General features: G+C 40.0%; 2 protein-coding genes and 1 pseudogene across 2 annotated transcripts in view; 2 read left to right on the forward strand and 1 right to left on the reverse strand.

The window, feature by feature from the left end:
- The window catches only part of SCP2 (sterol carrier protein 2), a 981,293-nt gene that overhangs the window by 738,969 nt on the left and 221,860 nt on the right, over positions 1-20,464 (forward strand). The window lies entirely within an intron of this gene.
- The window catches only part of ZYG11A (zyg-11 family member A, cell cycle regulator), a 67,298-nt gene that overhangs the window by 23,060 nt on the left and 23,774 nt on the right, over positions 1-20,464 (forward strand). Inside the window, exon 3 of the mRNA XM_069591893.1 lies at positions 10,020-10,771. Coding sequence (XP_069447994.1) covers positions 10,020-10,771 — 752 coding nt within the window. The remainder of the gene's footprint in view (positions 1-10,019; positions 10,772-20,464) is intronic.
- Positions 6,420-7,652, reverse strand: LOC138429090 (inorganic pyrophosphatase pseudogene; annotated as a pseudogene).

The following is a 20,464-nucleotide window of genomic DNA, read 5'->3' on the forward strand; positions in this document are numbered from 1 at the left end:
GAGTCCCTTGGACTGCAAGGAGATCCAAGCAGTCCATCCTGAGGGAGATCAGTCCTGGGTGTTCATGGGAAGGACTGATGCTGAAGTTGAAACTCCAATACTTCGGCCACCTAATGTGAAGAACTGACTCATTGCAAAAGACCCTAATGCTGGGAAAAATTGAAGGCGGGAGGAGAAGGGGATGACAGAGGATGAGATGGTTGGATGGCATCACCAACTCAATGGACATGAGTTTGAGTAAACTCCAGGAGCTGGTGATGGACAGGGAGGCCTGGCGTGCTGCAGTCCATAGGGTTGCAAAGAGTCAGACATGACTGAGCGACTGAATTGAACTGAAACGGCATGTAACAAGTCATTAGCAAAAAACATAGAGTGAGAAATGCACATTAAAATGATGTAACCACATTTATTTAAGAATGTATCCCACTATCAAATGGCAAAGTTCAACAATGCAAAACCTCAGTTACTTTTGCACCAACCTAATAGATTGGAGGGGAGAGCTTACTCCAGAGTAGTGCTTCACTGTGCCATGTTGCTGATGTTACGCCCTCTGCTCTCATTCTTACTTCTTTTCTTCTTACTTTGGATTTAATTTGTTCTTCTTTTTCTAGTTTCCTAAGGCGGGAATTTAGATTATTGATTTTAGATCTTCTTTACTTAAGTATGCATTCACAGCTATAACTTTCTCACCTAGCACTGCCTTTTCTGCGTCCCATAGATTTGGGTAAGTTGTGTTCTTATTTTCATTCAGTTCAAAATATTTTGTAGTTTCTCTTGATTTTTTTCCCCTTTGATTCATCTGTTATTTAGAAGTATGTTTATCTTCATGTATTTTGGGACTTGCAGTTATTTTCTTTCTTTAAAGAAACTGGTCATTTGTTTTGTACAGTATCCTACAATCTGGACTTCACCATTGTTTGTGCCCTGATTTGACATGTTTTTCTGATTCTTGTAATTCCTATACATTGAAAATTAGATGTAGAGGCTTGATCAAATTGAAGTTTGATGTTTGGAAGTGATGTTTGTACTTCTTGTCCTCAGTTGCTTCAGTTGTGTCTGACTCTTCACAAACCCCATGGACTGGAGCCTGCCAGGCTCTTCTGTCCACGGCAGTTCTCCAAGCAAGAATTCCGGAGTGGGTTGCCATTCCTTCTGCATTGTACTTCTGAAGGGTGTTAATAAAGTCTGATTGTCCGGTTGGTTTTCACTTTTGGTGACCATAGATGATAATTACCTACCTAGATTTATTAAACCAGCAGGGGTTTTTGTATGTTTGAATTAATGTTTATTACTCTCAACCTTGCTGGTTGGAGTAACTTTGTTTTCCTGTTTTTTATCCTTCGTTACTGTCCCACACTTTCTTTTGTTTGCCTCTGTTTCTATATATATGTGTTGTTTTCTGTTCCTCAGGTTTCCGTCTTGGGAAGCTTTGTATATTTTCTTACTTTGTATGTGTATACTCCCTGGATAATCTTCTTTGGTTTAGCTACCACTTCTACTTTAATTTCCCAGAGTTTTCAGTGCAGGTCTTTATTCGAAGCTCCAGAACCACATACAAGAGCTAGATGCCAGGGTCAAGCCCTGGTGGATCCAGGGAGATTTGAAGGAGAGACGGATAGGCGAGGGAAAAACTTATTTATATAGAAATATAAAAGAGATTAAGTAGAAATAGTGTAGTAGGAAAATTAAGTGGAGAAAAGAGGCTGAATAACTTGGTTTACAGGGAAAACCAGTAAAATCTCAGGACAAGAGATTTGCACCATCTACATTGGGCCACCGGCGCCCACTTGAATATCGAAGGGTACCCTGCCTTAGGCTCCCTTTCACGCCGGTCTTAGAAGCCAGGGCAAGTAAGTAGACTTGGTGAGCCTCCCCGCTCCAGATGGGAATTCAGCCAGAAAAGGAGAGGGAGGGAGAGTGAGAAAAAAAGAGAGAGAGAGACACGGGGGGAGCCAGATTCCCAAGAAACTAGGCCGAGAGACTAGTCCGAGAAACTGGTCCATCCTTTATTGTTCAGAAGGCTATTTTATACTTTTGATGGTACATAGAGATCAACGGGTAACACAAAGTTATGCAGCATTAGCAGCCCAAACTCATCAAAACCAGGCTTTTCTCTCTGCATACTTAGTTGTATACACAAGTCTCAGGTGATTTACATCATCTTCCGGCCAAAAGGGCCAATTAACATTTTACATCCTTTTTTCTGCTAAGGGTTTGTCAACCAGAAGACTTATTTGTGGTGTTCTTCTTGAAGTCTGCTGCCACTCTCAGAAAGCACTAAATAAAGTTACATTCTTACATAGCAAAGATACAGCAATTTATAACAAGTAAAAGGAGTACAGTGATTTGTAACAAAAGAAAAGTAATTAACTCAAAAGTCTAGTGTTGCTAACATCAAAACTATTATATATCTTTTTCCATATCCCGTTTACATTGATTAACATCCTCCCAGGTGCCTAAAAGATAAAGAATATGGAGGCCTGGCAGCAATCATTGAGTCAACAGTGAAATCCGTCACCAATATGATTTTTAGCTCTTTAGAAAAGGCTCTGTATCTTTAAGATGTTTTTAAGCTTTGTGCCTCCTGCGGTTGGGGGGCTGCAAGCAATTCACAAGCTGTAAGAGGTCCAGGGGAACCTGTTAGGCAAGCTAGAGAGTTATCAGAGGGGGTTTGAGCTGAAACATCCCTTTCAAATGCGGAAGACTAAAGCCCTGAGTTAACTTTTTCCAGAGAGTGTCAGAAAAGTGGAAAAATACAATAAGGCAGGCAGATTCTTATTTTTGGGGGTACGTGCTCAGGAAATACCAGGGGGAAAACCTGAGGCCTGACTCGCCTTGCCCATCAGGCCTCTGCCACATGACCTTGTCACAGGTGGGATTCCTCACGCTGGCTCCTGGCAGGCAGGTATCTTGTAATTCTTATCTAGGTTGCTGAATCATCCTATTCTTTTGGTTTTCTTCTACTTCAGTGTCTGCTGCTTATCTTTCTGCTCATCTAGCTTCCCTTGAAGAACAGTGCAGAAGCTATCTAATCCTGAGTGTCAGTTCAGTTCAGTTCAGTCACTCAGTCGTGTCTCTTTGCGACCCCATGAATCGCAGCACGCCAGGCCTCCCTGTCCATCACCAACTCCCGGAGTTCACTCAGACTCACGTCCATCGAGTCGGTGATGCCATCCAGCCATCTCATCCTCTGTCGTCCCCTTCTCCTCCTGCCCCCAATCCCTCCCAGCATCAGAGTCTTTTCCAGTGAGTCAACTCTTCGCATGAGGTGGCCAAAGTACTGGAGCTTCAGCTTTAGCGTCATTCCTTCCAGAGAAATCCCAGGGCTGATCTCCTTCAGAATGGACTGGTTGGATCTCCTTGCAGTCCAAGGGACTCTCAAGAGTCTTCTCCATCACCACAGTTCAAAAGCATCAATTCTTCGGTGCTCAGCTTTCTTCACAGTCCAACTCTCACATCCATACATGACCACAGGAAAAACCATAGCCTTGACTAGACAGACCTTTGTTGGCAAAGTAATGTCTCTGCTTTTCAACATGCTACCTAGGTTGCTCATAACTTTTCTTCCAAGGACTAAGCATCTTTTAATTTCATGGCTGCAGTCACCATCTACAGTGATTTTGGAGCTCCCCAAAATAAAGTCTGACACTGTTTCCACCATTTCCCCATCTATTTGCCATGAAGTGATGGAACCAGATGCCATGATCTTTGTTTTCTGAATGTTGAGCTTTAAGTCAACTTTTTCACTCTCCACTTTCACTTTCATCAAGAGGCTTTTTAGTTCCTCTTCACATTCTGCCATAAGGGTGGTGTCATCTGCATATCTGAAGTTATTGATATTTCTCCCAGCAATCTTGATTCCAGCTTGTGTTTCTTCCAGCCCAGCATTCCTTATGATGTACTCTGCATAGAAGTTAAATAAGCAGGGTGGCATACTCCTTTTCCTCTTTGGAACCAGTCTGTTGTTCCATGTCCAGTTCTAACTGTTGCTTCCTGACCTGCATATGGGTTTCTCAAGAGGCAGGTCAGGTGGTCTGGTATTCCCATCTCTTTCAGAATTTTCCACAGTTTATTGTGATCCACATAGTCAAAGGCTTTGGCATAGTCAATAAAGCAGAAATACATGTTTTTCTGGTACTCTCTTGCTTTTTCCGTGATCCAGCGGATGTTGGCCATTTGATCTCTGGTTCCTCTGCCTTTTCTAAAACCAGTTTGAACATCTGGAAGTTCACGGTTCATGTATTGCTGAAGCCTGGCTTGGAGAATTTTAAGCATTACTTTACTAGCGTGTAAGATGAGTGCAATTGTGCAGTAGTTTGAGCATTCTTTGGTATTGCCTTTCTTTGGGATTGGAATGAAAACTGACCTTTTCCAGTCCTGTGGCCACTGCTGAGTTTTCCAAATGTGCTGGCATATTGAGTGTAGCACTTTCACAGCATCGTCTTTCAGGATTTGAAATAGCTCAACTGGAATTCCATCACCTCCACTAGCTTTGTTCATAGTGATGCTTTCTAAGGCCCACTTGATTTCACATTCCAGGATGTCTGGCTCTAGGTGAGTGATCACACCATCGTGATTATCTTGGTTGTGAAGATCTTTTTTGTACAGTTCTTCTGTGTATTCTTGCCACCTCTTCTTAATATCTTCTGCTTCTGTTAGGTCCATACCATTTCTGTCCTTTATCAAGCCCATCTTTGCATGAAATGTTCCCATGGTATCTCTAACTTTCTTGAAGAGATCTCTTGTCTTTCCCATTCTGTTCTTTTCCTCTATTTTTTTGCATTGATTGCTGAGGAAGGCTTTCTTATCTCTTCTTGCTATTCTCTGGAGCTCTGCATTCAGATGCTTATATCTTTCCTTTTCTCCTTTGTAGATGCTTTTTGACATTTGGTCCTTATTCTTTTCCTCTTACATTTCCATGTTTTAAATAACATTCTCTATTCTGATTAATTCCAAATGTTTATGCTTCAGTCTTTTAGATTTAAAATATATAGAATCGAGAAGACATTGGCTGATTTTGTGGAAAGTCTTGAAGGTAGAATAACTACTCGGATCTGTGTTTTGTTAGGGTGTGAGGGCTGAATCTTTATACTTCCCAACACAGTCTTTGAATGTGGGTTTCCATGGGGAAGTGGTATGACCATGGGTGAAGCAACTCTTTTCAGCTGATGCATTCTACATAGATGGGGGCTGTCAGTTGGTGGCATTTCCAGCAGCTCAAGGAGTAAGTCCTTTCTTTCTTTAAAAAAAAAATTATTTATTTATGGCTGCATTGGGTCTTAGCTCTTCATTATGGCCTGTGGGCTTCTCTCTAGTCATGATGTGTGGACTCCAGAGTGCAAGGGCTCTGTAGTTGTGGCATGCAGGCTCTCTAATTGGGGTGCATGGGGTCAGTAGTTGGAGCTTGTGGGCTTAGTTGCCCCTCGACATTGGCATCTTAGTTCACCAACCAGGGATCAAAACTGCATCCCCTGCATTCGAAGGCAGGTTCTTAGCTGCTGGAAGTCCCAGTCATTTATTTTTAAATGTGATCTGGTGTCACATGACAGCATCTGCTACACTGCCATTTCCTCCCATCTCATCGGTCTACCTGTTCAGTGACTTAGGAGTCACTTTTCATCCCCCTCCCCCCCCCCCCGCCCTGTCCTTTGTTCTTTTGACACATTTTCTGCCTTCAAAGTACATATCTCAAATGTTCTTCTCCTCAAGTCAGGTCAGATGTTAGTGTCTGACTCTTTGCAACCCCATGGACTGGAGCCTGCCAGGCTCCTCTGTCTGGGGAGTTCTCCGAGCAAGAATACCAAAGTGGGTATCCATTCTCTTCTCCAGGGATCTTCCCAACCTAGGGATCGAACCCAGGCTTCCTGCATTGCAGGCAGATTCTTTACCATCTGAGCCACCTTTTCCTCCTAGCCCCTGCCAATGACACCTTTCTCTTTCTTCTCCCCTGGTCTCCCAAGTGGTTTCCTCACCTTTAATTTTGCTCATCGCCAAGCTCTGCCACTTAGCGGAGAGTAGTCCTCTATATCTTAATCAGATCTGTCTGCATTTTTGCCACTCTTTAAAGTCTTCTCTTTGTGCTTACAATAAAATGCCAGTTATTTACCCTGGCCTGCAAGGTCTGACTGACTCTTGCCTCTGTCTATAACCTGTCAGATTGTATCCCCTTCTCCATCTGTGCTTCAGCTGCACTGGTTTTCTCTCATTTCACAAAAATAGCCAAACTGTTTCTCTTCTCAGGGCTTTAGCCTGTCCCTGTGTCTGGAATGGCAGCTATCTTTGCCTTTCACATCCTTTTTGTCTCAGCTTAAATGTCACCTCCTAATACTGCACTGAAAGACAAAAGATTCTTGTCTTCCTTCTCATTTTTCCCCACCCCTGTGTTATAGTCGTTTGTTTCCTTTAGAACCTTTGCTGCATTTTTTTTGTTGTTTTGAAACAAAATAATTTTTATTTCCTAACCCATGGCAAACATATACATCCAATATGTACTTATCTTGCATACTCAGTCACAGATGACTTCCAAACTACAACCGCCTTCATATTTAAGCAGGAACTAAAAGTTACCTTAGTTGACATGATAAATGCTCTTAGATGGATCATGTATGAATATAGTGGATTGGTGACAGCAGAATCTGACTGATTAGTTCTATAAGTTTAAAGCTTGGAAAAGCTGCTACGTTCACATCTAACACTTCCGACAAGTAGGATGCAGCAATATCAGCTTGTATTCCAGAGAAATTTCCTTAGTTTTTCTGGTGATGGAACCACTCATCCACATCTGTTGGTATTGTGCAGGCAGATTCACATGGTGGTGGTAAAGCATCCACAATGGCTTTGGAAGCATCAGGATCACACTGGAAGAGGCTCTCAGACACGGTGGTGGTCATGCAGCTGATTCCTTTTCCATCAGTTTTCTCAATCACTAATGCTCTCCAGTAGTCATGAGTGCTCTCAATAATGTCAATTGCCAAGTTCTTATCTTTAAATTCTGCATTGAAAGCAAACTCATTCTCAGGTTTTCCATCTGGAACCTTGTACCTCCTAAACCAATCCACAATAGCTTCCAGGTAGCCAGGTTTCAGCCGCTTGACATCATTAATATCATTATAATTGGCTGCATCAGGATCTTCCACATTAATAGCAATGACTTTCCAGTCTGTTTCCCCTTTGTCAGTCATCGCCAGAATGCCCAGAACTTTCACTCTGATAATTTCCCCTCGTGCACACACCTTGCTTCCAATTTCACACACATCGGTTGGGTCATTGTCACCACAACAGCCAGTGTGTTTGTCATTGTGTCCTCGGTCTTCCCAAGTGAGGGATGGCACCGTAGTTCCAGATATATCCTTTATAAGGGAACAGATTTGCAACATAACGGAGTTTTCCTTTCTTCACATCTTGTTTAATTGGGTTTAAAGCGTTCTTTGTAGCAATCTCCATTTTTGCATTCGACCAGCGTGGTACTTCAACAACCATGTGAAACACTTCCTTATCTGCATAAATTGGAGTATCATGAAATGGAGAGATATATTGTCCTTTTTCATTTTTGAGGAAGACTCGGTACTCGAGGGTGAAGGGCGCCGCACGCTCCTCGCTGCTGAAGCCGCTCATCCTGCTGGAGACCAGCCGCCGCCGCTGCTACTGCTACAGAGCCATGTAAACCCGCACGTGGCGCCGACTGACAAGAAGTGAGCTCCACGCCTGCGCACTGCGGAGACTGGCCCCTTTGCTGCATTTTTAATGTTAATAGTGTTTTGCTTGTTTTGTATTCTTTTGTATTTATGTTCTTCTAGGATGTGAAGAAACCCCATTATGGCAGGAGTCATGTCTGTCTCATTCACTGTTCTTGGCATGAAGCATAGCACTTGATATTTCCTGAATAAAAAAGAAAGATAGTATTAAGTCATGTCCAGCTCTTGCCTGGAGAATCCCCGGGACGGGGGAGCCTGGTGGGCTGCCGTCTGTGGGGTCACACAGGGTCGGACACGACTGAAATGACTTAGCAGCAGCAGCAGCAGCTCTTTGTAACACTGTGGACTGTAGTCTGCCAGGCTCCTCTGTCCATGGCATTCTACAGGCAAGAATACTGGAGTGGGTTGCCATTTCCTTCTCCAGGGGATCTTCCTGACCCAGGAATAGAACCCAGGTTCTCCACCATTGCAGGCAGATTCGTTAGCAACTGAGCTACATGGGAAGCCCTTGAATAAATGTAATAAGTTCTTTCTGAAATCCTTGAGTATTGAGGTTTCTTTTTCCTGTTAGTAGCATAGCCCAACTCAGACTGGGGACTTGTGAATCAGCTTATATACCTTTTCCCTCAGTTCTTTCCCTTAATCCATTCAACTGCTGTGTTCTGTCAGTTTAAACTATCATCTCTCATCATTAAAATCATTAATCTGTTGCCCCATCCCACTCCCATCAAACACCATCTTAATTCTTTTGTGTCATCACACATAATTGGTCTTTGTAAAAATATATTATAACCATTCATTTTTTGCTTAAAAATTTTGAGTTTTTCATTTTTGTTTACAGGGTACATGCGTTTCCTAGCTTTGTTTACAGGCCCCATCTGCCTTTTACCTTCCTCTCTACTGTCGTTTCCAGCCAGGCCTCTCCTTGTACACTGTGGTCCAGTAGCACTGATCAAATAGGGTCATTCTGAATAATCTGACGTTCGGAGCCTCCATGTCTTTGTTTTGTTCTCCCACCCTTCACCTTCCCCTTGGGCAACTGATATTCAGCCTCAAAAACCTGCCCTGATATTAATCTCATCTGTGTTCAATATGTGGTATGAATCACCACTGAATATAATATATTATTATGATCACTTATTTGCCTGAGATGCTTCCTAGACTGAATTCTTTGTGTCACAGGTGTCTTATTACCTTGTATGCCTATTACTTAATACGGAATCTCACATATAGAAGATGCTTAATATTAAGTTGTTTCTAAATGAAATCTAGTATAACTCATTCATTTTACAGATGAGGAAAATGAGGCATAGAGAGATAAGTGACTTACCAAAGGCCATCCACTAGTTTGGTTAAAAGTAATCATTACTGCTATTTGCATATTATAGGCCCTATACTTAACCTACCTCTTTTATTTTGTCTTTTTTTTTTTTTCCTTCTATGAACAAAGTTGAAGTGAAGTGAAGTAAAAGTCACTCAGTTGTGTCCGAGTCTTTGTGACCCCATGGACTGTAGCCTGCCAGGCTCCTCTGTCCATGGAATTCTCTAGGCCAGAGTACTGGAGTGGGTAGCTATTCCCCTCTCCAGGAGATCTTCCCAACCCAGGGATCGAACCCAGGTCTCCCAAATTGCAGGCAGATTCTTTACCCTAAGAGCCACCAGGGAAGCCCCTGAGTACTGGAGTGGGTAGGCTGTCCCTTCTCCAGCAGATCTTTGCGATCGAACTGGGGTCTCCTGCATTGCAGGCAGATTCTTTACCAGCTGAGCTACCAGGGAAGCCCAAGTAAACAAGGTTACTGTGGTTAAAACTGTGGACGCTGAAGTCAAACTGCTTTTGATTCTTTTTTTTTTTTGGGTTAATTTTTTTTTTAGCTTTTTATTTTTTTAATTTTAAAATCTTTAATTCTTACATGCGTTCCCAAACATGAACCCCCCTCCCACCTCCCTCCCCATAACATCTCTCTGGGTCATCCCCATGCACCAGCCCCAAGCATGCTGTATCCTGCGTCAGACATACTGGCGATTCAACTGCTTTTGATTCTTGATTCTGCCACATACTTTGACCTTGAGTAAGTTCCTTAACCCCTTTAAGCTATAGTTTCCTCAGCTGTGGGATGGTAATAATCATAATTCCTTTACAATATTATTTTAAAGAGTAAATGAGATAATCCGAGTAAAGGGTTTAGAACAATGCTTGGCACAGAGTAAATAGTAAATGTAGTCATTATTGGTACTATTAGCATCTATCAAAGTTTACTGGCCACAGTGCCTCCTGGAAAAGGCATGAGATTTAGTTATTACAAGCTGGTTCTGGTTCTCTTATAGGCAAGCTGACTGATAGAACAGCAAGCATTTTCCAAAGCAACCGAATGAATCTGAAGCTGGTCAACATTCAGAAAGCTAAAATATCCACAGCTGCATTCGTAAAAGCCTTCTGCCATCACAAACTCATTGAACTGGATGCTACTGCAGTACACACTGACCTCTCAATCCCAGACATCCTAAGTGGCCTCTGCAGCAATAGCTGGATCCAAGGAAACCTCCGACGTCTCATCCTGGACTCAACAAGCATCCCTCGAGATTCAAGACTCTTGTTCTTTGGCCAGCTTACTGGTCTTCGTGTTTTAAGCGTTTTCAACGTTTGTTTTCATAGTGAAGACCTGGCTCGTGTTTCGCAGTTACCCAAACTGGAAAGCTTGGATATCTCTAATACTCTGGTCACTAACATCTCTGCACTGCTTACCTGTAAGGACCGACTCCGATCTCTTACAATGCACTATCTAAAATGTCTGACCATGACCAAACCGCAGATTCTCGCAGTCATTAGAGAGCTTAAATGTCTGCTTCACCTTGATATTTCTGATCACAGGCAACTCAGGTCAGATCTGGCTTTCCATTTGCTACAGCAGAAAGATATTCTGCCTAATATTGAGTCCCTGGACATTTCTGGGGGTAGTTACATCACTGATGGAGCTGTAGAACTATTTATACAACAACGGCCTGCGATGCAATTTGTGGGACTGTTGGCTACAGATGCTGGTTATTCTGACTTCTTTGCTGCAAAGGAAGGCTTGAGGGTTCGTTCTTTTCTGAAATAAGTTTGTTTCATTTGTTCAGAACATTATTAAGCTTTCTTTGTGTATCAGAATCTGTACTAGGCATTTGGGTTACAAAGACAGATTAACAGTTCTTAAGGAGCTTAATGATTAAGAATTATTGTGTAACTACTATGTGGTATGAGGTTGTGAAAATGTAACCTTAAACTAGATGCAGCCCTAGCCTCCAGTATCTTCAAGTCCAGGCTAGCGTGATAACGATAAGCGGAGCCATTTCACATTACCTCTTACGTGCCAGTTGGCATGTTTTGCACATTGTTTTCTATTTGAAACCTCCCATTTTACAGATGAGGAGGTTAAGCTGTTTATCCACAGTCATAGAACTGTTAAATGATAGAGCTGGTCGTATATTTGGGTCTTTGTGAAACTAATGCTTTCACCTCTAGTAACAGCTAAATATAATGAATAAGGCAGGTGATGTATGCCTAACGCCGTTTTTGAACGCAATTTTTAAAAGACCCTGAAGGAAAACGTACTGTATATTGCTAGACTATGTTTATAGCCTCTAGTGGTGCTGTTTTTTAAAGAGCATATATTTAAATATTTATGTCCTAGAATACTTTTTAAAAACAGTGGCTTTCTATCTTAGTTGTACATTCTAATCACTTTGGGAGTTTTAAAATACACTGATGCTTGTGGCCTATTCCCTAGAGATTCCAATGTAACTGGTCTGGGATTTGGCCTGGGCATTAAGTAATTCTAATGTGGAGCCAAAGTTCAGAACAATGACTTCAAAGAACCCATTAAAAACAATGACTTATGTAATTTTTACTGGGGTGAGAGTAAAGTGACTTGCAATCATTAGTTTTTTCACATTTTATTCTGTTGATTTAAAAATACCAATTGTGTCTTAAAGTTTTTAAATTTTAAATGACTTCTTAATGAACACATGAAGCTATCAGTTGCATCATTAGGCTACAAATAGATAATTTGAACTTTCAGATTAAATGTGTATAGTAGAGAATTATTTGCCAAGAATGTACACCTAGGTCTGTCTCAGATTAATGGCGCTTAGTGTCCCAATGATCAAAAGAACCACAGCAATTAAAAAAAAAAAAGATTTTTAACACATCAACTCATGATATGTACAGTAATATTGCCAAGTGCTAGAATATTTGTAGAGAGATTATGCATGTAGTTAAGATACTGTCAAAGCCAGTATACCAAAAGAAAATGAGACAAGTTTTCTTTCAGAAAACTTTATCTGGTACACATGTAAGTTTAATTTATTTTGAAAATGTTAAATAATGCATTGTATACAGTGTTGGATATTTTAGGGGAGGGACAGAAGAGACCACAATCTTCCCAGTACTAAGAAATTCTAAAGATCCTAATCCAGACTTAGTGGAGTATAAGGTATGGTAAATTTAAAAGGTGTGTTTCAAAAAATCTTATATTTAAGAGAAATATGTATTTTTCAAATCAGATGTGAAATATAAGCATTTTTGTTGTTTGGGTTGATCAAAAGTTTGCTTAAAATGGATAAAATTAAGGGTTAGTGAAAACCTTCTAACAGAACAGGTATGTGTTATTTTCTTGTACCTAATGTTAGAGTGGGCAGTGTGTACTTAATTTCTTTAAAATGGTTGGAAAGGGCACCCACCATTTAGTCTTAAGGGCCATATAACATTTTCATTTGCTAGGAAGTCCTTGCTGATCCACTGGTGGGGTGTCTCAAGAATTAGAATTGTTTTGTGCTGGCATCTGTAGGATACCTTGGAGAGAGTGGGTGATGCAACAGCTGTCTGGTCTTCTGCTTAGTCTTACAATGGCTTATCCTGTGTTTTTCTTTCAACTCTTACATCTAGATTATCGCAAAGCTTAAAAATCTAGACTATATCCATTGTTTGGATTGTTAATAATGTGTAGATGCTTGCACAGTTGATCTACATATAGTACTTGAAAACCATTTTGGAATAATTTTTAATGTGGCAGATCACTAACTTTAAACATTTTGCCAGATTTGTCTTACCCTATTCTGTCTCTATACATGCAATTTTTAATACACACACACACACGCATGCATATATGGCTGTGCTAGGTCTTAGTTGCAGAATGTGGGATCTTTAGTTGTAGCATATGGGATCTACTTCCCTGACCAGGGATCAAACCCAGGCTCCTTATAAGCGCGAAGTCTAGCCACTGGACCACCAGGGAAGTCCCCACACACAGTTTTTTTCTTGAGGGTAGGTTGCATACAACATGCCCCTCTGCCCATTAATATACTTTAGTTTGTATTTCCTAGAGAAGAAAGATAGTCTCTTTGACTCTCTGAGAGCACAGGTAGTCTCAAGGATGACCACAGTGCAGCTGTCAAATTTCAGGAAATTTAACATCGATACAATACTCTTATATATAAATCTACTATATGTGTTTCCAGTGTTGATTTTCCCAGTTTAACGCTGTTTGTAAAATATTTTTCCTTTTAGTCCATGATTATTTTTACATTCAGTTGTCATATGTGTGCTTAGTCATGTCCAGCTCTTTGTGACCCCATGAACTGTAACCTGCCAAGCTCCTCTGTCCACAGAATTTTCCAGGCAGTAATAGTGGAGTGGGTTGCTATTTCCTACTCCAGGGGACCCCGGCCCAGGGATTGAACCAGCATCTCCCGCATTTCCAGGCTACCCGGAAAGCCTCAGGTGTCACAGTCCTTCCTTTTCTTCATTACATTGATGTTTTTGAAGAATACAAACATTGTTTTGTTTGCTTTTTTTGAAGAATGTTCCTCATTTTGGGTTTGTCTGATGCTGCATCATAATTCAAATTCTCCTAGGTCTACCCAGAATACCACATAAGGGATGTTGTGCCTTCTCAAGTGTATTACGATACGAAGCAGAGAGTGCCCCTCATTGGTGATATTAAGATTCACCACTTGGTCAAAGTATTGTTCAGGTACTAAGTAAAATATCCAGGTGCAGATAAAGTATTGTCTGTATACTCTTGTACTGTTTCTACCCTACATAGATAATACTATTCCTTTTGAAACTAATGAGTGATGTATAAGATATTAGAAGACTGTGCCAATATCCTGGCCCTCATCAGACCTTCTGATCTAGATTCAGCATCCATTGATGATTCTTATTCGAACCATTCTTTACTGCAGTGGTTGCAAAGTGATGATTTTCCAACTCTAACTCTCCTTTTTTTTCAGCTCTTCTTTTTACTCAAAACATTTAGCAAGTCTAACATATCCTCAGTGTGAACTCATTGATTCCTGTTGTTTTCGTGGTTTATAATGCATTGCTGTTCTTAATTATTTTGATGCTCAGTTTGTCACAGGGTGGCCAGTGGGAGCTCCTGTGTCTGTTTTTACATGCCCTCATTATTACTGGTATTATTATTATTATTTTTTTTTTTAGTTTTTTATTTTTTAAATTTTAAAATCTTTAATTCTTACATGCGTTCCTGTTTGAGTCCTTCTGTGCTTTCTAGGCTTCTTATACTTCCCTGTTTTGGCCTCAGAGTTAGACATTTCTCCCAAGAGCCCTGGTTCCTTTTACTGGGAAACCACTGTCTGAGTGCTAGATGTGTTTTTAAGCCGTTTCATCAAGCAGAGCTAAGAAACAGATGAAGTAAGTTTAAAAGTGATACTTACAAATGTCCACCTTTATATTGTTCTTCTTTGCCTTTCCACATTCTGTGTTTGTATCTCTTTTCCACATGGAGAACCTCGGCTTCCAACAGCCTCAGCACGTTTTCCTTAATCCTGTAACACATATAAAATAGTTTCAGAGTTGCTTCACCTATAGTACTTTGAACCACAAACCTACTGAAGAAGAGCTGAAGATATATTTGCAGTTCTTTCTTTTCACTCTTGACTGAGAGTATAGTCAAAGTGTTAAGCCGTATATATTTAGGTTTTTAAATTTCCACTTCTTACTCAGTAGGTAGCATAGTACATGTACTCTCTACTTAGCTTTTTAACTTAGTGGTATGTCTTGGAAGTCACCCCATATCAGTTCATGTTCCCATTTTTGGGGAGGGGATGGTAAAGTACACATAAAATTTATTATTTTAATCTTTTTAAGTGTATAGTTCAGTGCTTTTAAATACATTAATAATTTTGTTCAGCCATCACCATCATTCATCTTCATAGCTCTTTTCACCTTGTAAAGCTGAAATTCTGTAGGCATGAAACCCTGCCTCCCATTACCCCTTCTCCCCAGACCCTGGCAATACAAACTTCTACTTTGTGTCTCTATGATTTTGACCAGCTCTCTCATGTTAAGTGGAGTTGCACAGTACTTGTCCTTTTGTGACTGGCTCCTTTTACTTTCCATAGTGTCCTAAGGGTTTGTCCATGTGGCATACTGCCTTTTTCAGGTTGAGTAATAACCATTATGTGTCTACCACATTGTGCTTATCCAGTTGTCACTGATATGGACTCGGGTTGCTTCCATGTTTTGGCTATTGTGTTGATTATTGTGAGTAATGTTGCTGCAAGTAGGAGTACACAAGTATCTCTCTGAGACTCTGCTTTGTTTTGATCACTCTGTGAAGCCTCAGTTCTTTGACCAGGGATTGAATCCAGGCCTCTGCAGTGAAAGCCCAGAATCCTGATCACTAGTCCACTGGGAAACTCCCAAGAATCTGCTTTTGGTATTTTTGGTATATACCCAGAAGTATATACTAGAATGGACATGAGTTTGAGCAAACTCCGTGAGATAGTGAAGAACAGGGAAGCCTGGTGTACTGCAGTCCATGGTGTCACAAAGAGTTGGACATGATTTAGCGACTGAACAATGAGCAATCCAGAAGTGGAATTGCTGGATTATATGGTGTGAAAGTGAAAGTTGCTCAGTCGTGTCCGACTCTTTGCAACCCCTTTGGAATTCTCCAGGCCAGACTACTGGAGTGGGTAGCCTTTCCCTTCTCTAGGGGATCTTCTCAACCCAGGGATCAAACCCAGGTCTCCCTCATTGCAGGTGGATCATATGATAATTATGTTAATTTGGGGGGGAACTACCATAATGTTTCCTGCAGCAGTTGCACAGTTTTTACTTTCTCACTAACAGTGTGCAAGTGTTTGAATGTCTTCACACACTGGCCAACACGTATTTTTTTCTGTTTTTACATTTTTTAATAGCAACCATTCTAATGGGTGTAAAGTGGTACCTCACTACAGTTTTGATTTGCATTTCCATACTTATCAGCTATATTGGGCATCTTTTCAGAAGCTTATTGACCATTGTTATGTCTTTGAAGAAATGCCTAGTGAAGTTGTTTGCCAAATTTTAAATTAGGTTGCTTAGGTTTTATTTTTGTTATTGTTGTTGAGATATAGGGTTCTCTGTGTAGTCTGGATATTAACTCCTTATGATACAAGATTTTCAAATATTTTCTCCCCTTCTCTGGTTTGTCTTCATGAACTTCAGTTTGTATTTCTTTTGTTGCTTGTACCTTTGGTGTCATATCCAAGAAATCACTGCCAAATCCAGTATTGTGAAGCTTCTTCCTCATGTTCCTTATAGGAGTCTTATAGTTTTAGTTCATCAATTTAAGTCTTTGATCTGTTTTGAGGTAATTTCTTTCATGTGGTGTTATGTTAGATTTTACAACTTTATTCTTTTACATGTGGATATCTAGTTTTTTTTAGGATAATTTCTTGAAAATACCAAATTGTCTTAGCACTCTTGTTAAAAATCACCTGATCATAAATGCAAGGCATTGTTTTAGGGCTTTCTAGTCTATTCCATGGGCTCCCCTGTGGCTTAGATGATAAAGAATCTTCCTGCAATGCAGAAGACCCGGGTTTGATGCCTGGATTGGGAAGATCCCCTGGAGAAGGAGATGGCAGCCCACTCCAGTACTCTTGCCTGGAGAACCCCATGGACAGAGGCACTGGGCAGGCTACAGTCCCTTCCACTGGTATTTATGCCAGTGCCACACTGTTCTGATTGTTACAGCTTTGTATTGATAGTCCATTTTGAAATCAGGATGTGTGACTCCCTTGGAATTCTGTATAAATTCAGGGTGTGTGTTTGTATTTCTGATAAAAAGGTCATTGGGATTTTGGTAAGGATTATATGAATATGTAGATATTTTGGGTAGTGTTGACATCTTAAGTCTTCTAATCCATGAACATGGGGTGTGTTTCCATTGTTCATGTCATCTTTAATTTCTTTCATTAGTGTGTTGTAGTTTTCATCATACAAGCCTTTCATCTCCTTTGTTAATTCCTAAGTACTTTTTGTATTATTGTAAACAGAATTATCTTCGTGATTTCCTCTTCAGATTGTTCATTATTATTGTATAAAAATTGAGCTGATTTCTGTGTGTATCCTGCAGCTTTCTGGAGTCATTTATTAGCTCTAACAGATAACAGCTTTTTGTTTTTTTGTGGTATATAAGATCATATAGTTTGTAAGTAGATCATTTTACTTCTACCTTTTCGATTTGGATGCCTTTTATTTTTTTAATTTAACTTTTTATTTTATATTGAAGTAGAGCTGATTAACAATGTTGTGATCATTTCAGGTGAACAGCAAAGGGACTCAGCCATACATATACATGTATCCATTCTCCCCTAAACTCCCCACCCATCTTGGATGCCTTTTATTTATTTTTCTTACCTAATTGCTCTGTCTAGAACTTCCAGTGCTGTGTTCAGTAGACGCTGTGAAAGGGGCTTTTGTCTTTTTCCTGATTTTAAAAGCTTTCAGTCTCTCACTATTGAGTATCATGTTCATTGTAGATTTTTCATGTATGGCTTTTATTCAGTTGAGGTAGCTTCCTTCTGGGCTTTTTTGCAAGTGTTTGGGGGCTTCCCTGGTGCCTCAGACAGTAAAGAATCTGCCTGCAATGCAGGAGACCCAGGTTCAATCCTTGGGTCGGGAAGACCCTTGGAGTAGGGAATGGCCACCCACTCCAGTATTCTTGCCTGGAGAATTCCATGGACAGAGAAGCCTGGCCCACTACAGTCCATGGGATCACAGAGTTGGACACTTTGCCAGAAAGGGTGTTGAGTTTTGTCAAATGCTCTATCTGCATTAGATGAGGTTGACATGTGGTTTTCCTCCTTCATTCTAATACTGTTGTGTCTTACATCGATTTTTAGTATACCACGGTATGTTGAACATTGCATTCTGGGAATAAATCCTACTTGGTCATGGTGCTGTGCTTAGTTGCTCAGTCATGTCTGACTCTGCGATCCCATGAACTGTAGCCCACCAAGCTCCTCTGTCCCTGGGGATTCTCCAGGCAAGAATACTGGAGTGGGTTACCATGCCCTCCTCCATGGGATCTTCCCAACCCAGGGATCAAACCCTCATCTTCCACCTTGCAGGCAGATTCTTCACCATCTGAGCCACCAGGGAAGCCCAAGAATACTGGAGTGGGTAGCCTATCCCTTCTCTAGGGAATCTTCCTGACCCAGAAATTGAACCCAGGGTCTTCTGCTTTGCAGGCAGATTCTTTACCAACTGAGCTACCAAGGAAGCCTTGGTCATGGTATATAATTTTATTTGGCTGAGTTTGGTTTGCCTGTATTTTGTTAGGGATTTTTCCATCTCTGTGAGGACTGTTAAACTCTAGTTTCCTTTTCTTATAGTGTCTTTGGCTTTGGTATCAAGGTAATGCTGGGTTCGTAGAATGAGTTAGGAAATGTTCCATCTCCAGTTGTTAAACTGAAAAGTTTTAACATTAATTCTTCCTTAAGTGTTTGGTAAAATTTATTGTGAACCCATTAGATCTAGGGCTTATATTTTTGGGGAAGTTTTTGATTATTGATCCAGTTTCCTATTTCAGTTTTCTTCAGTGTCTTCAGTATTTAGTCTTGTTAGGTCTTATATGTCTAGAAATGTGCCCATTTCATCTAGGTTATTAAGTTAATTAGAATGTAATTTTTCATAATACTGTTATAATTCTTTTTTTTTCCTGTTGAATTGGTTGTAATGTCTTCTGTTTCATTTCAGATTTTAGTATTTTGAGTCCTTTCCTTTTTTCTTAGTTACTTTTTTTTACCCTTAGTCCATCCACTTGTCAATTTTGGTGATGTGCTCAAAGAACCAATTTTTTATTCCATTGATTTTCTTGCTATTTTTATATTCTCTATTTTTTTTGCTCTTTGCTTTAATAATGATTATTTCTGTCCTTCTGCCAGCTTTGGGTTTAGATTGTTTGATCTTCTTACATTTAAAATAGTTACTGATTAGGAAGGACTTCTGTCACTTTGCTCATTAGTTTTTATATGTTTTACAGCTTTTTTTTAATCAGTCATTTCCTTCATTACTGTTTTCTTTGTTCAATTGACTTTTTTGGTGTTTTTTTTGGTTGGTATTATTCTTGTGTATTCTGTAGCTGTTTTCTTTGTGCTTATCATGGATGTTACATTTAACATCCTAATATTATGACACTCTAATGTGAATTTATACTAGCTTAATTTCAGTAACAAACAAAAGCTGTTCCTTTAGCTCTCTGTCTGTGCCCCCTTTTAATTGATGTTTCCAAATTATACATTATCTGCCCCAAAGCACAAAATAATTCTTTTTAGTGTGTTCATCAAAAGTTAAGTAGAAAACAAAATTTGGAATTATAAACCAAATTTATAATAACACTAGTTTTTAGATGAATAATGATCTTTTGAAGGAACTATTTATTAAATCATGTTGAAAAAAAGTTTAGTTACTGACCATTAAAAATACCACTAGCTTTTGTAATTGCTCATGTATTTACCTTTGTTGAGATCTTTATTTCTTCATATGGCTTCTTGTTACTGGGTGGTGGTCCTTCATTTCACCTTGCAGGACTTCCTTTAGCATTTTTCATGGGGCAAGTTTAGTGGTAATGAACTTCCTTGGCTTTTCTTTACATGGAAAACTTACACTTTTTTATTGGGATATAGCTGATTAATAAACAGTGTTGTGATAGTTTCAGGTGAATAGCAAAGGGACTCAGCCATAAATACACATATACCCATTCTCCCCCACACTCCTCCCTTCCCATCCAGGCTGCCACATAACATTGAGCAGAGTTTCATGTGATACATAGTGAAGTCCTTGCTGTTTATCCATTTTAAATATTGCAGTGTGTACATGCCCATCGCAAACTCCTTAGGTATCCCATCTGCCTATCCTTTCACCCTAGCAACTATAATTTCATTCTTTAAGTCTATGAGTCTCTTTATTTTATAAGTAAGTTCACTTGTATCATTTCTTTTTAGATTCTACGTTTAAGGGATGTCATTTGATATTTCTCCTTCTCTGACTTAACTTCACTCAGTATGACATTCTCTAAGGCTATCTGTGTTGCTGCAAATGGCATTATTTCATTCTTTTTTAACGACAGAATAATATTCCATTGTGTTTATGCACCACGTATCTGCTCCTCTGTCCATAGACATTTAGGTTGCTTCCATGTCTTGGCTATTGCACACAGTGCTACAATGAACATCGGGTTACATATATTATTTTGGATGTTGTTTTTCTCTGGATATATGCCCAAGAGTGGGATTTCAAGGTCATATGGTAGCTCTGGTTTTAGTTTTTTAAGGAACTCCCCTACTGTTCTCCACAGTGGCTGTACCAGTTTGCATTCCCACCGACAGTGTAGCAGGGTTTCCTTCTCTCCACACCCTCTCCAGCATTTGTTGTTTGTGGAATTTTTGGTGATGGTCATTCTGGCTTTCACCGCACTTTTGAAGGACAGTTTTGC

This window comes from Ovis canadensis, chromosome 1 (assembly GCF_042477335.2).
Source record: "Ovis canadensis isolate MfBH-ARS-UI-01 breed Bighorn chromosome 1, ARS-UI_OviCan_v2, whole genome shotgun sequence".
In the NCBI taxonomy this organism is placed as follows: Eukaryota; Metazoa; Chordata; class Mammalia; order Artiodactyla; family Bovidae; genus Ovis; species Ovis canadensis.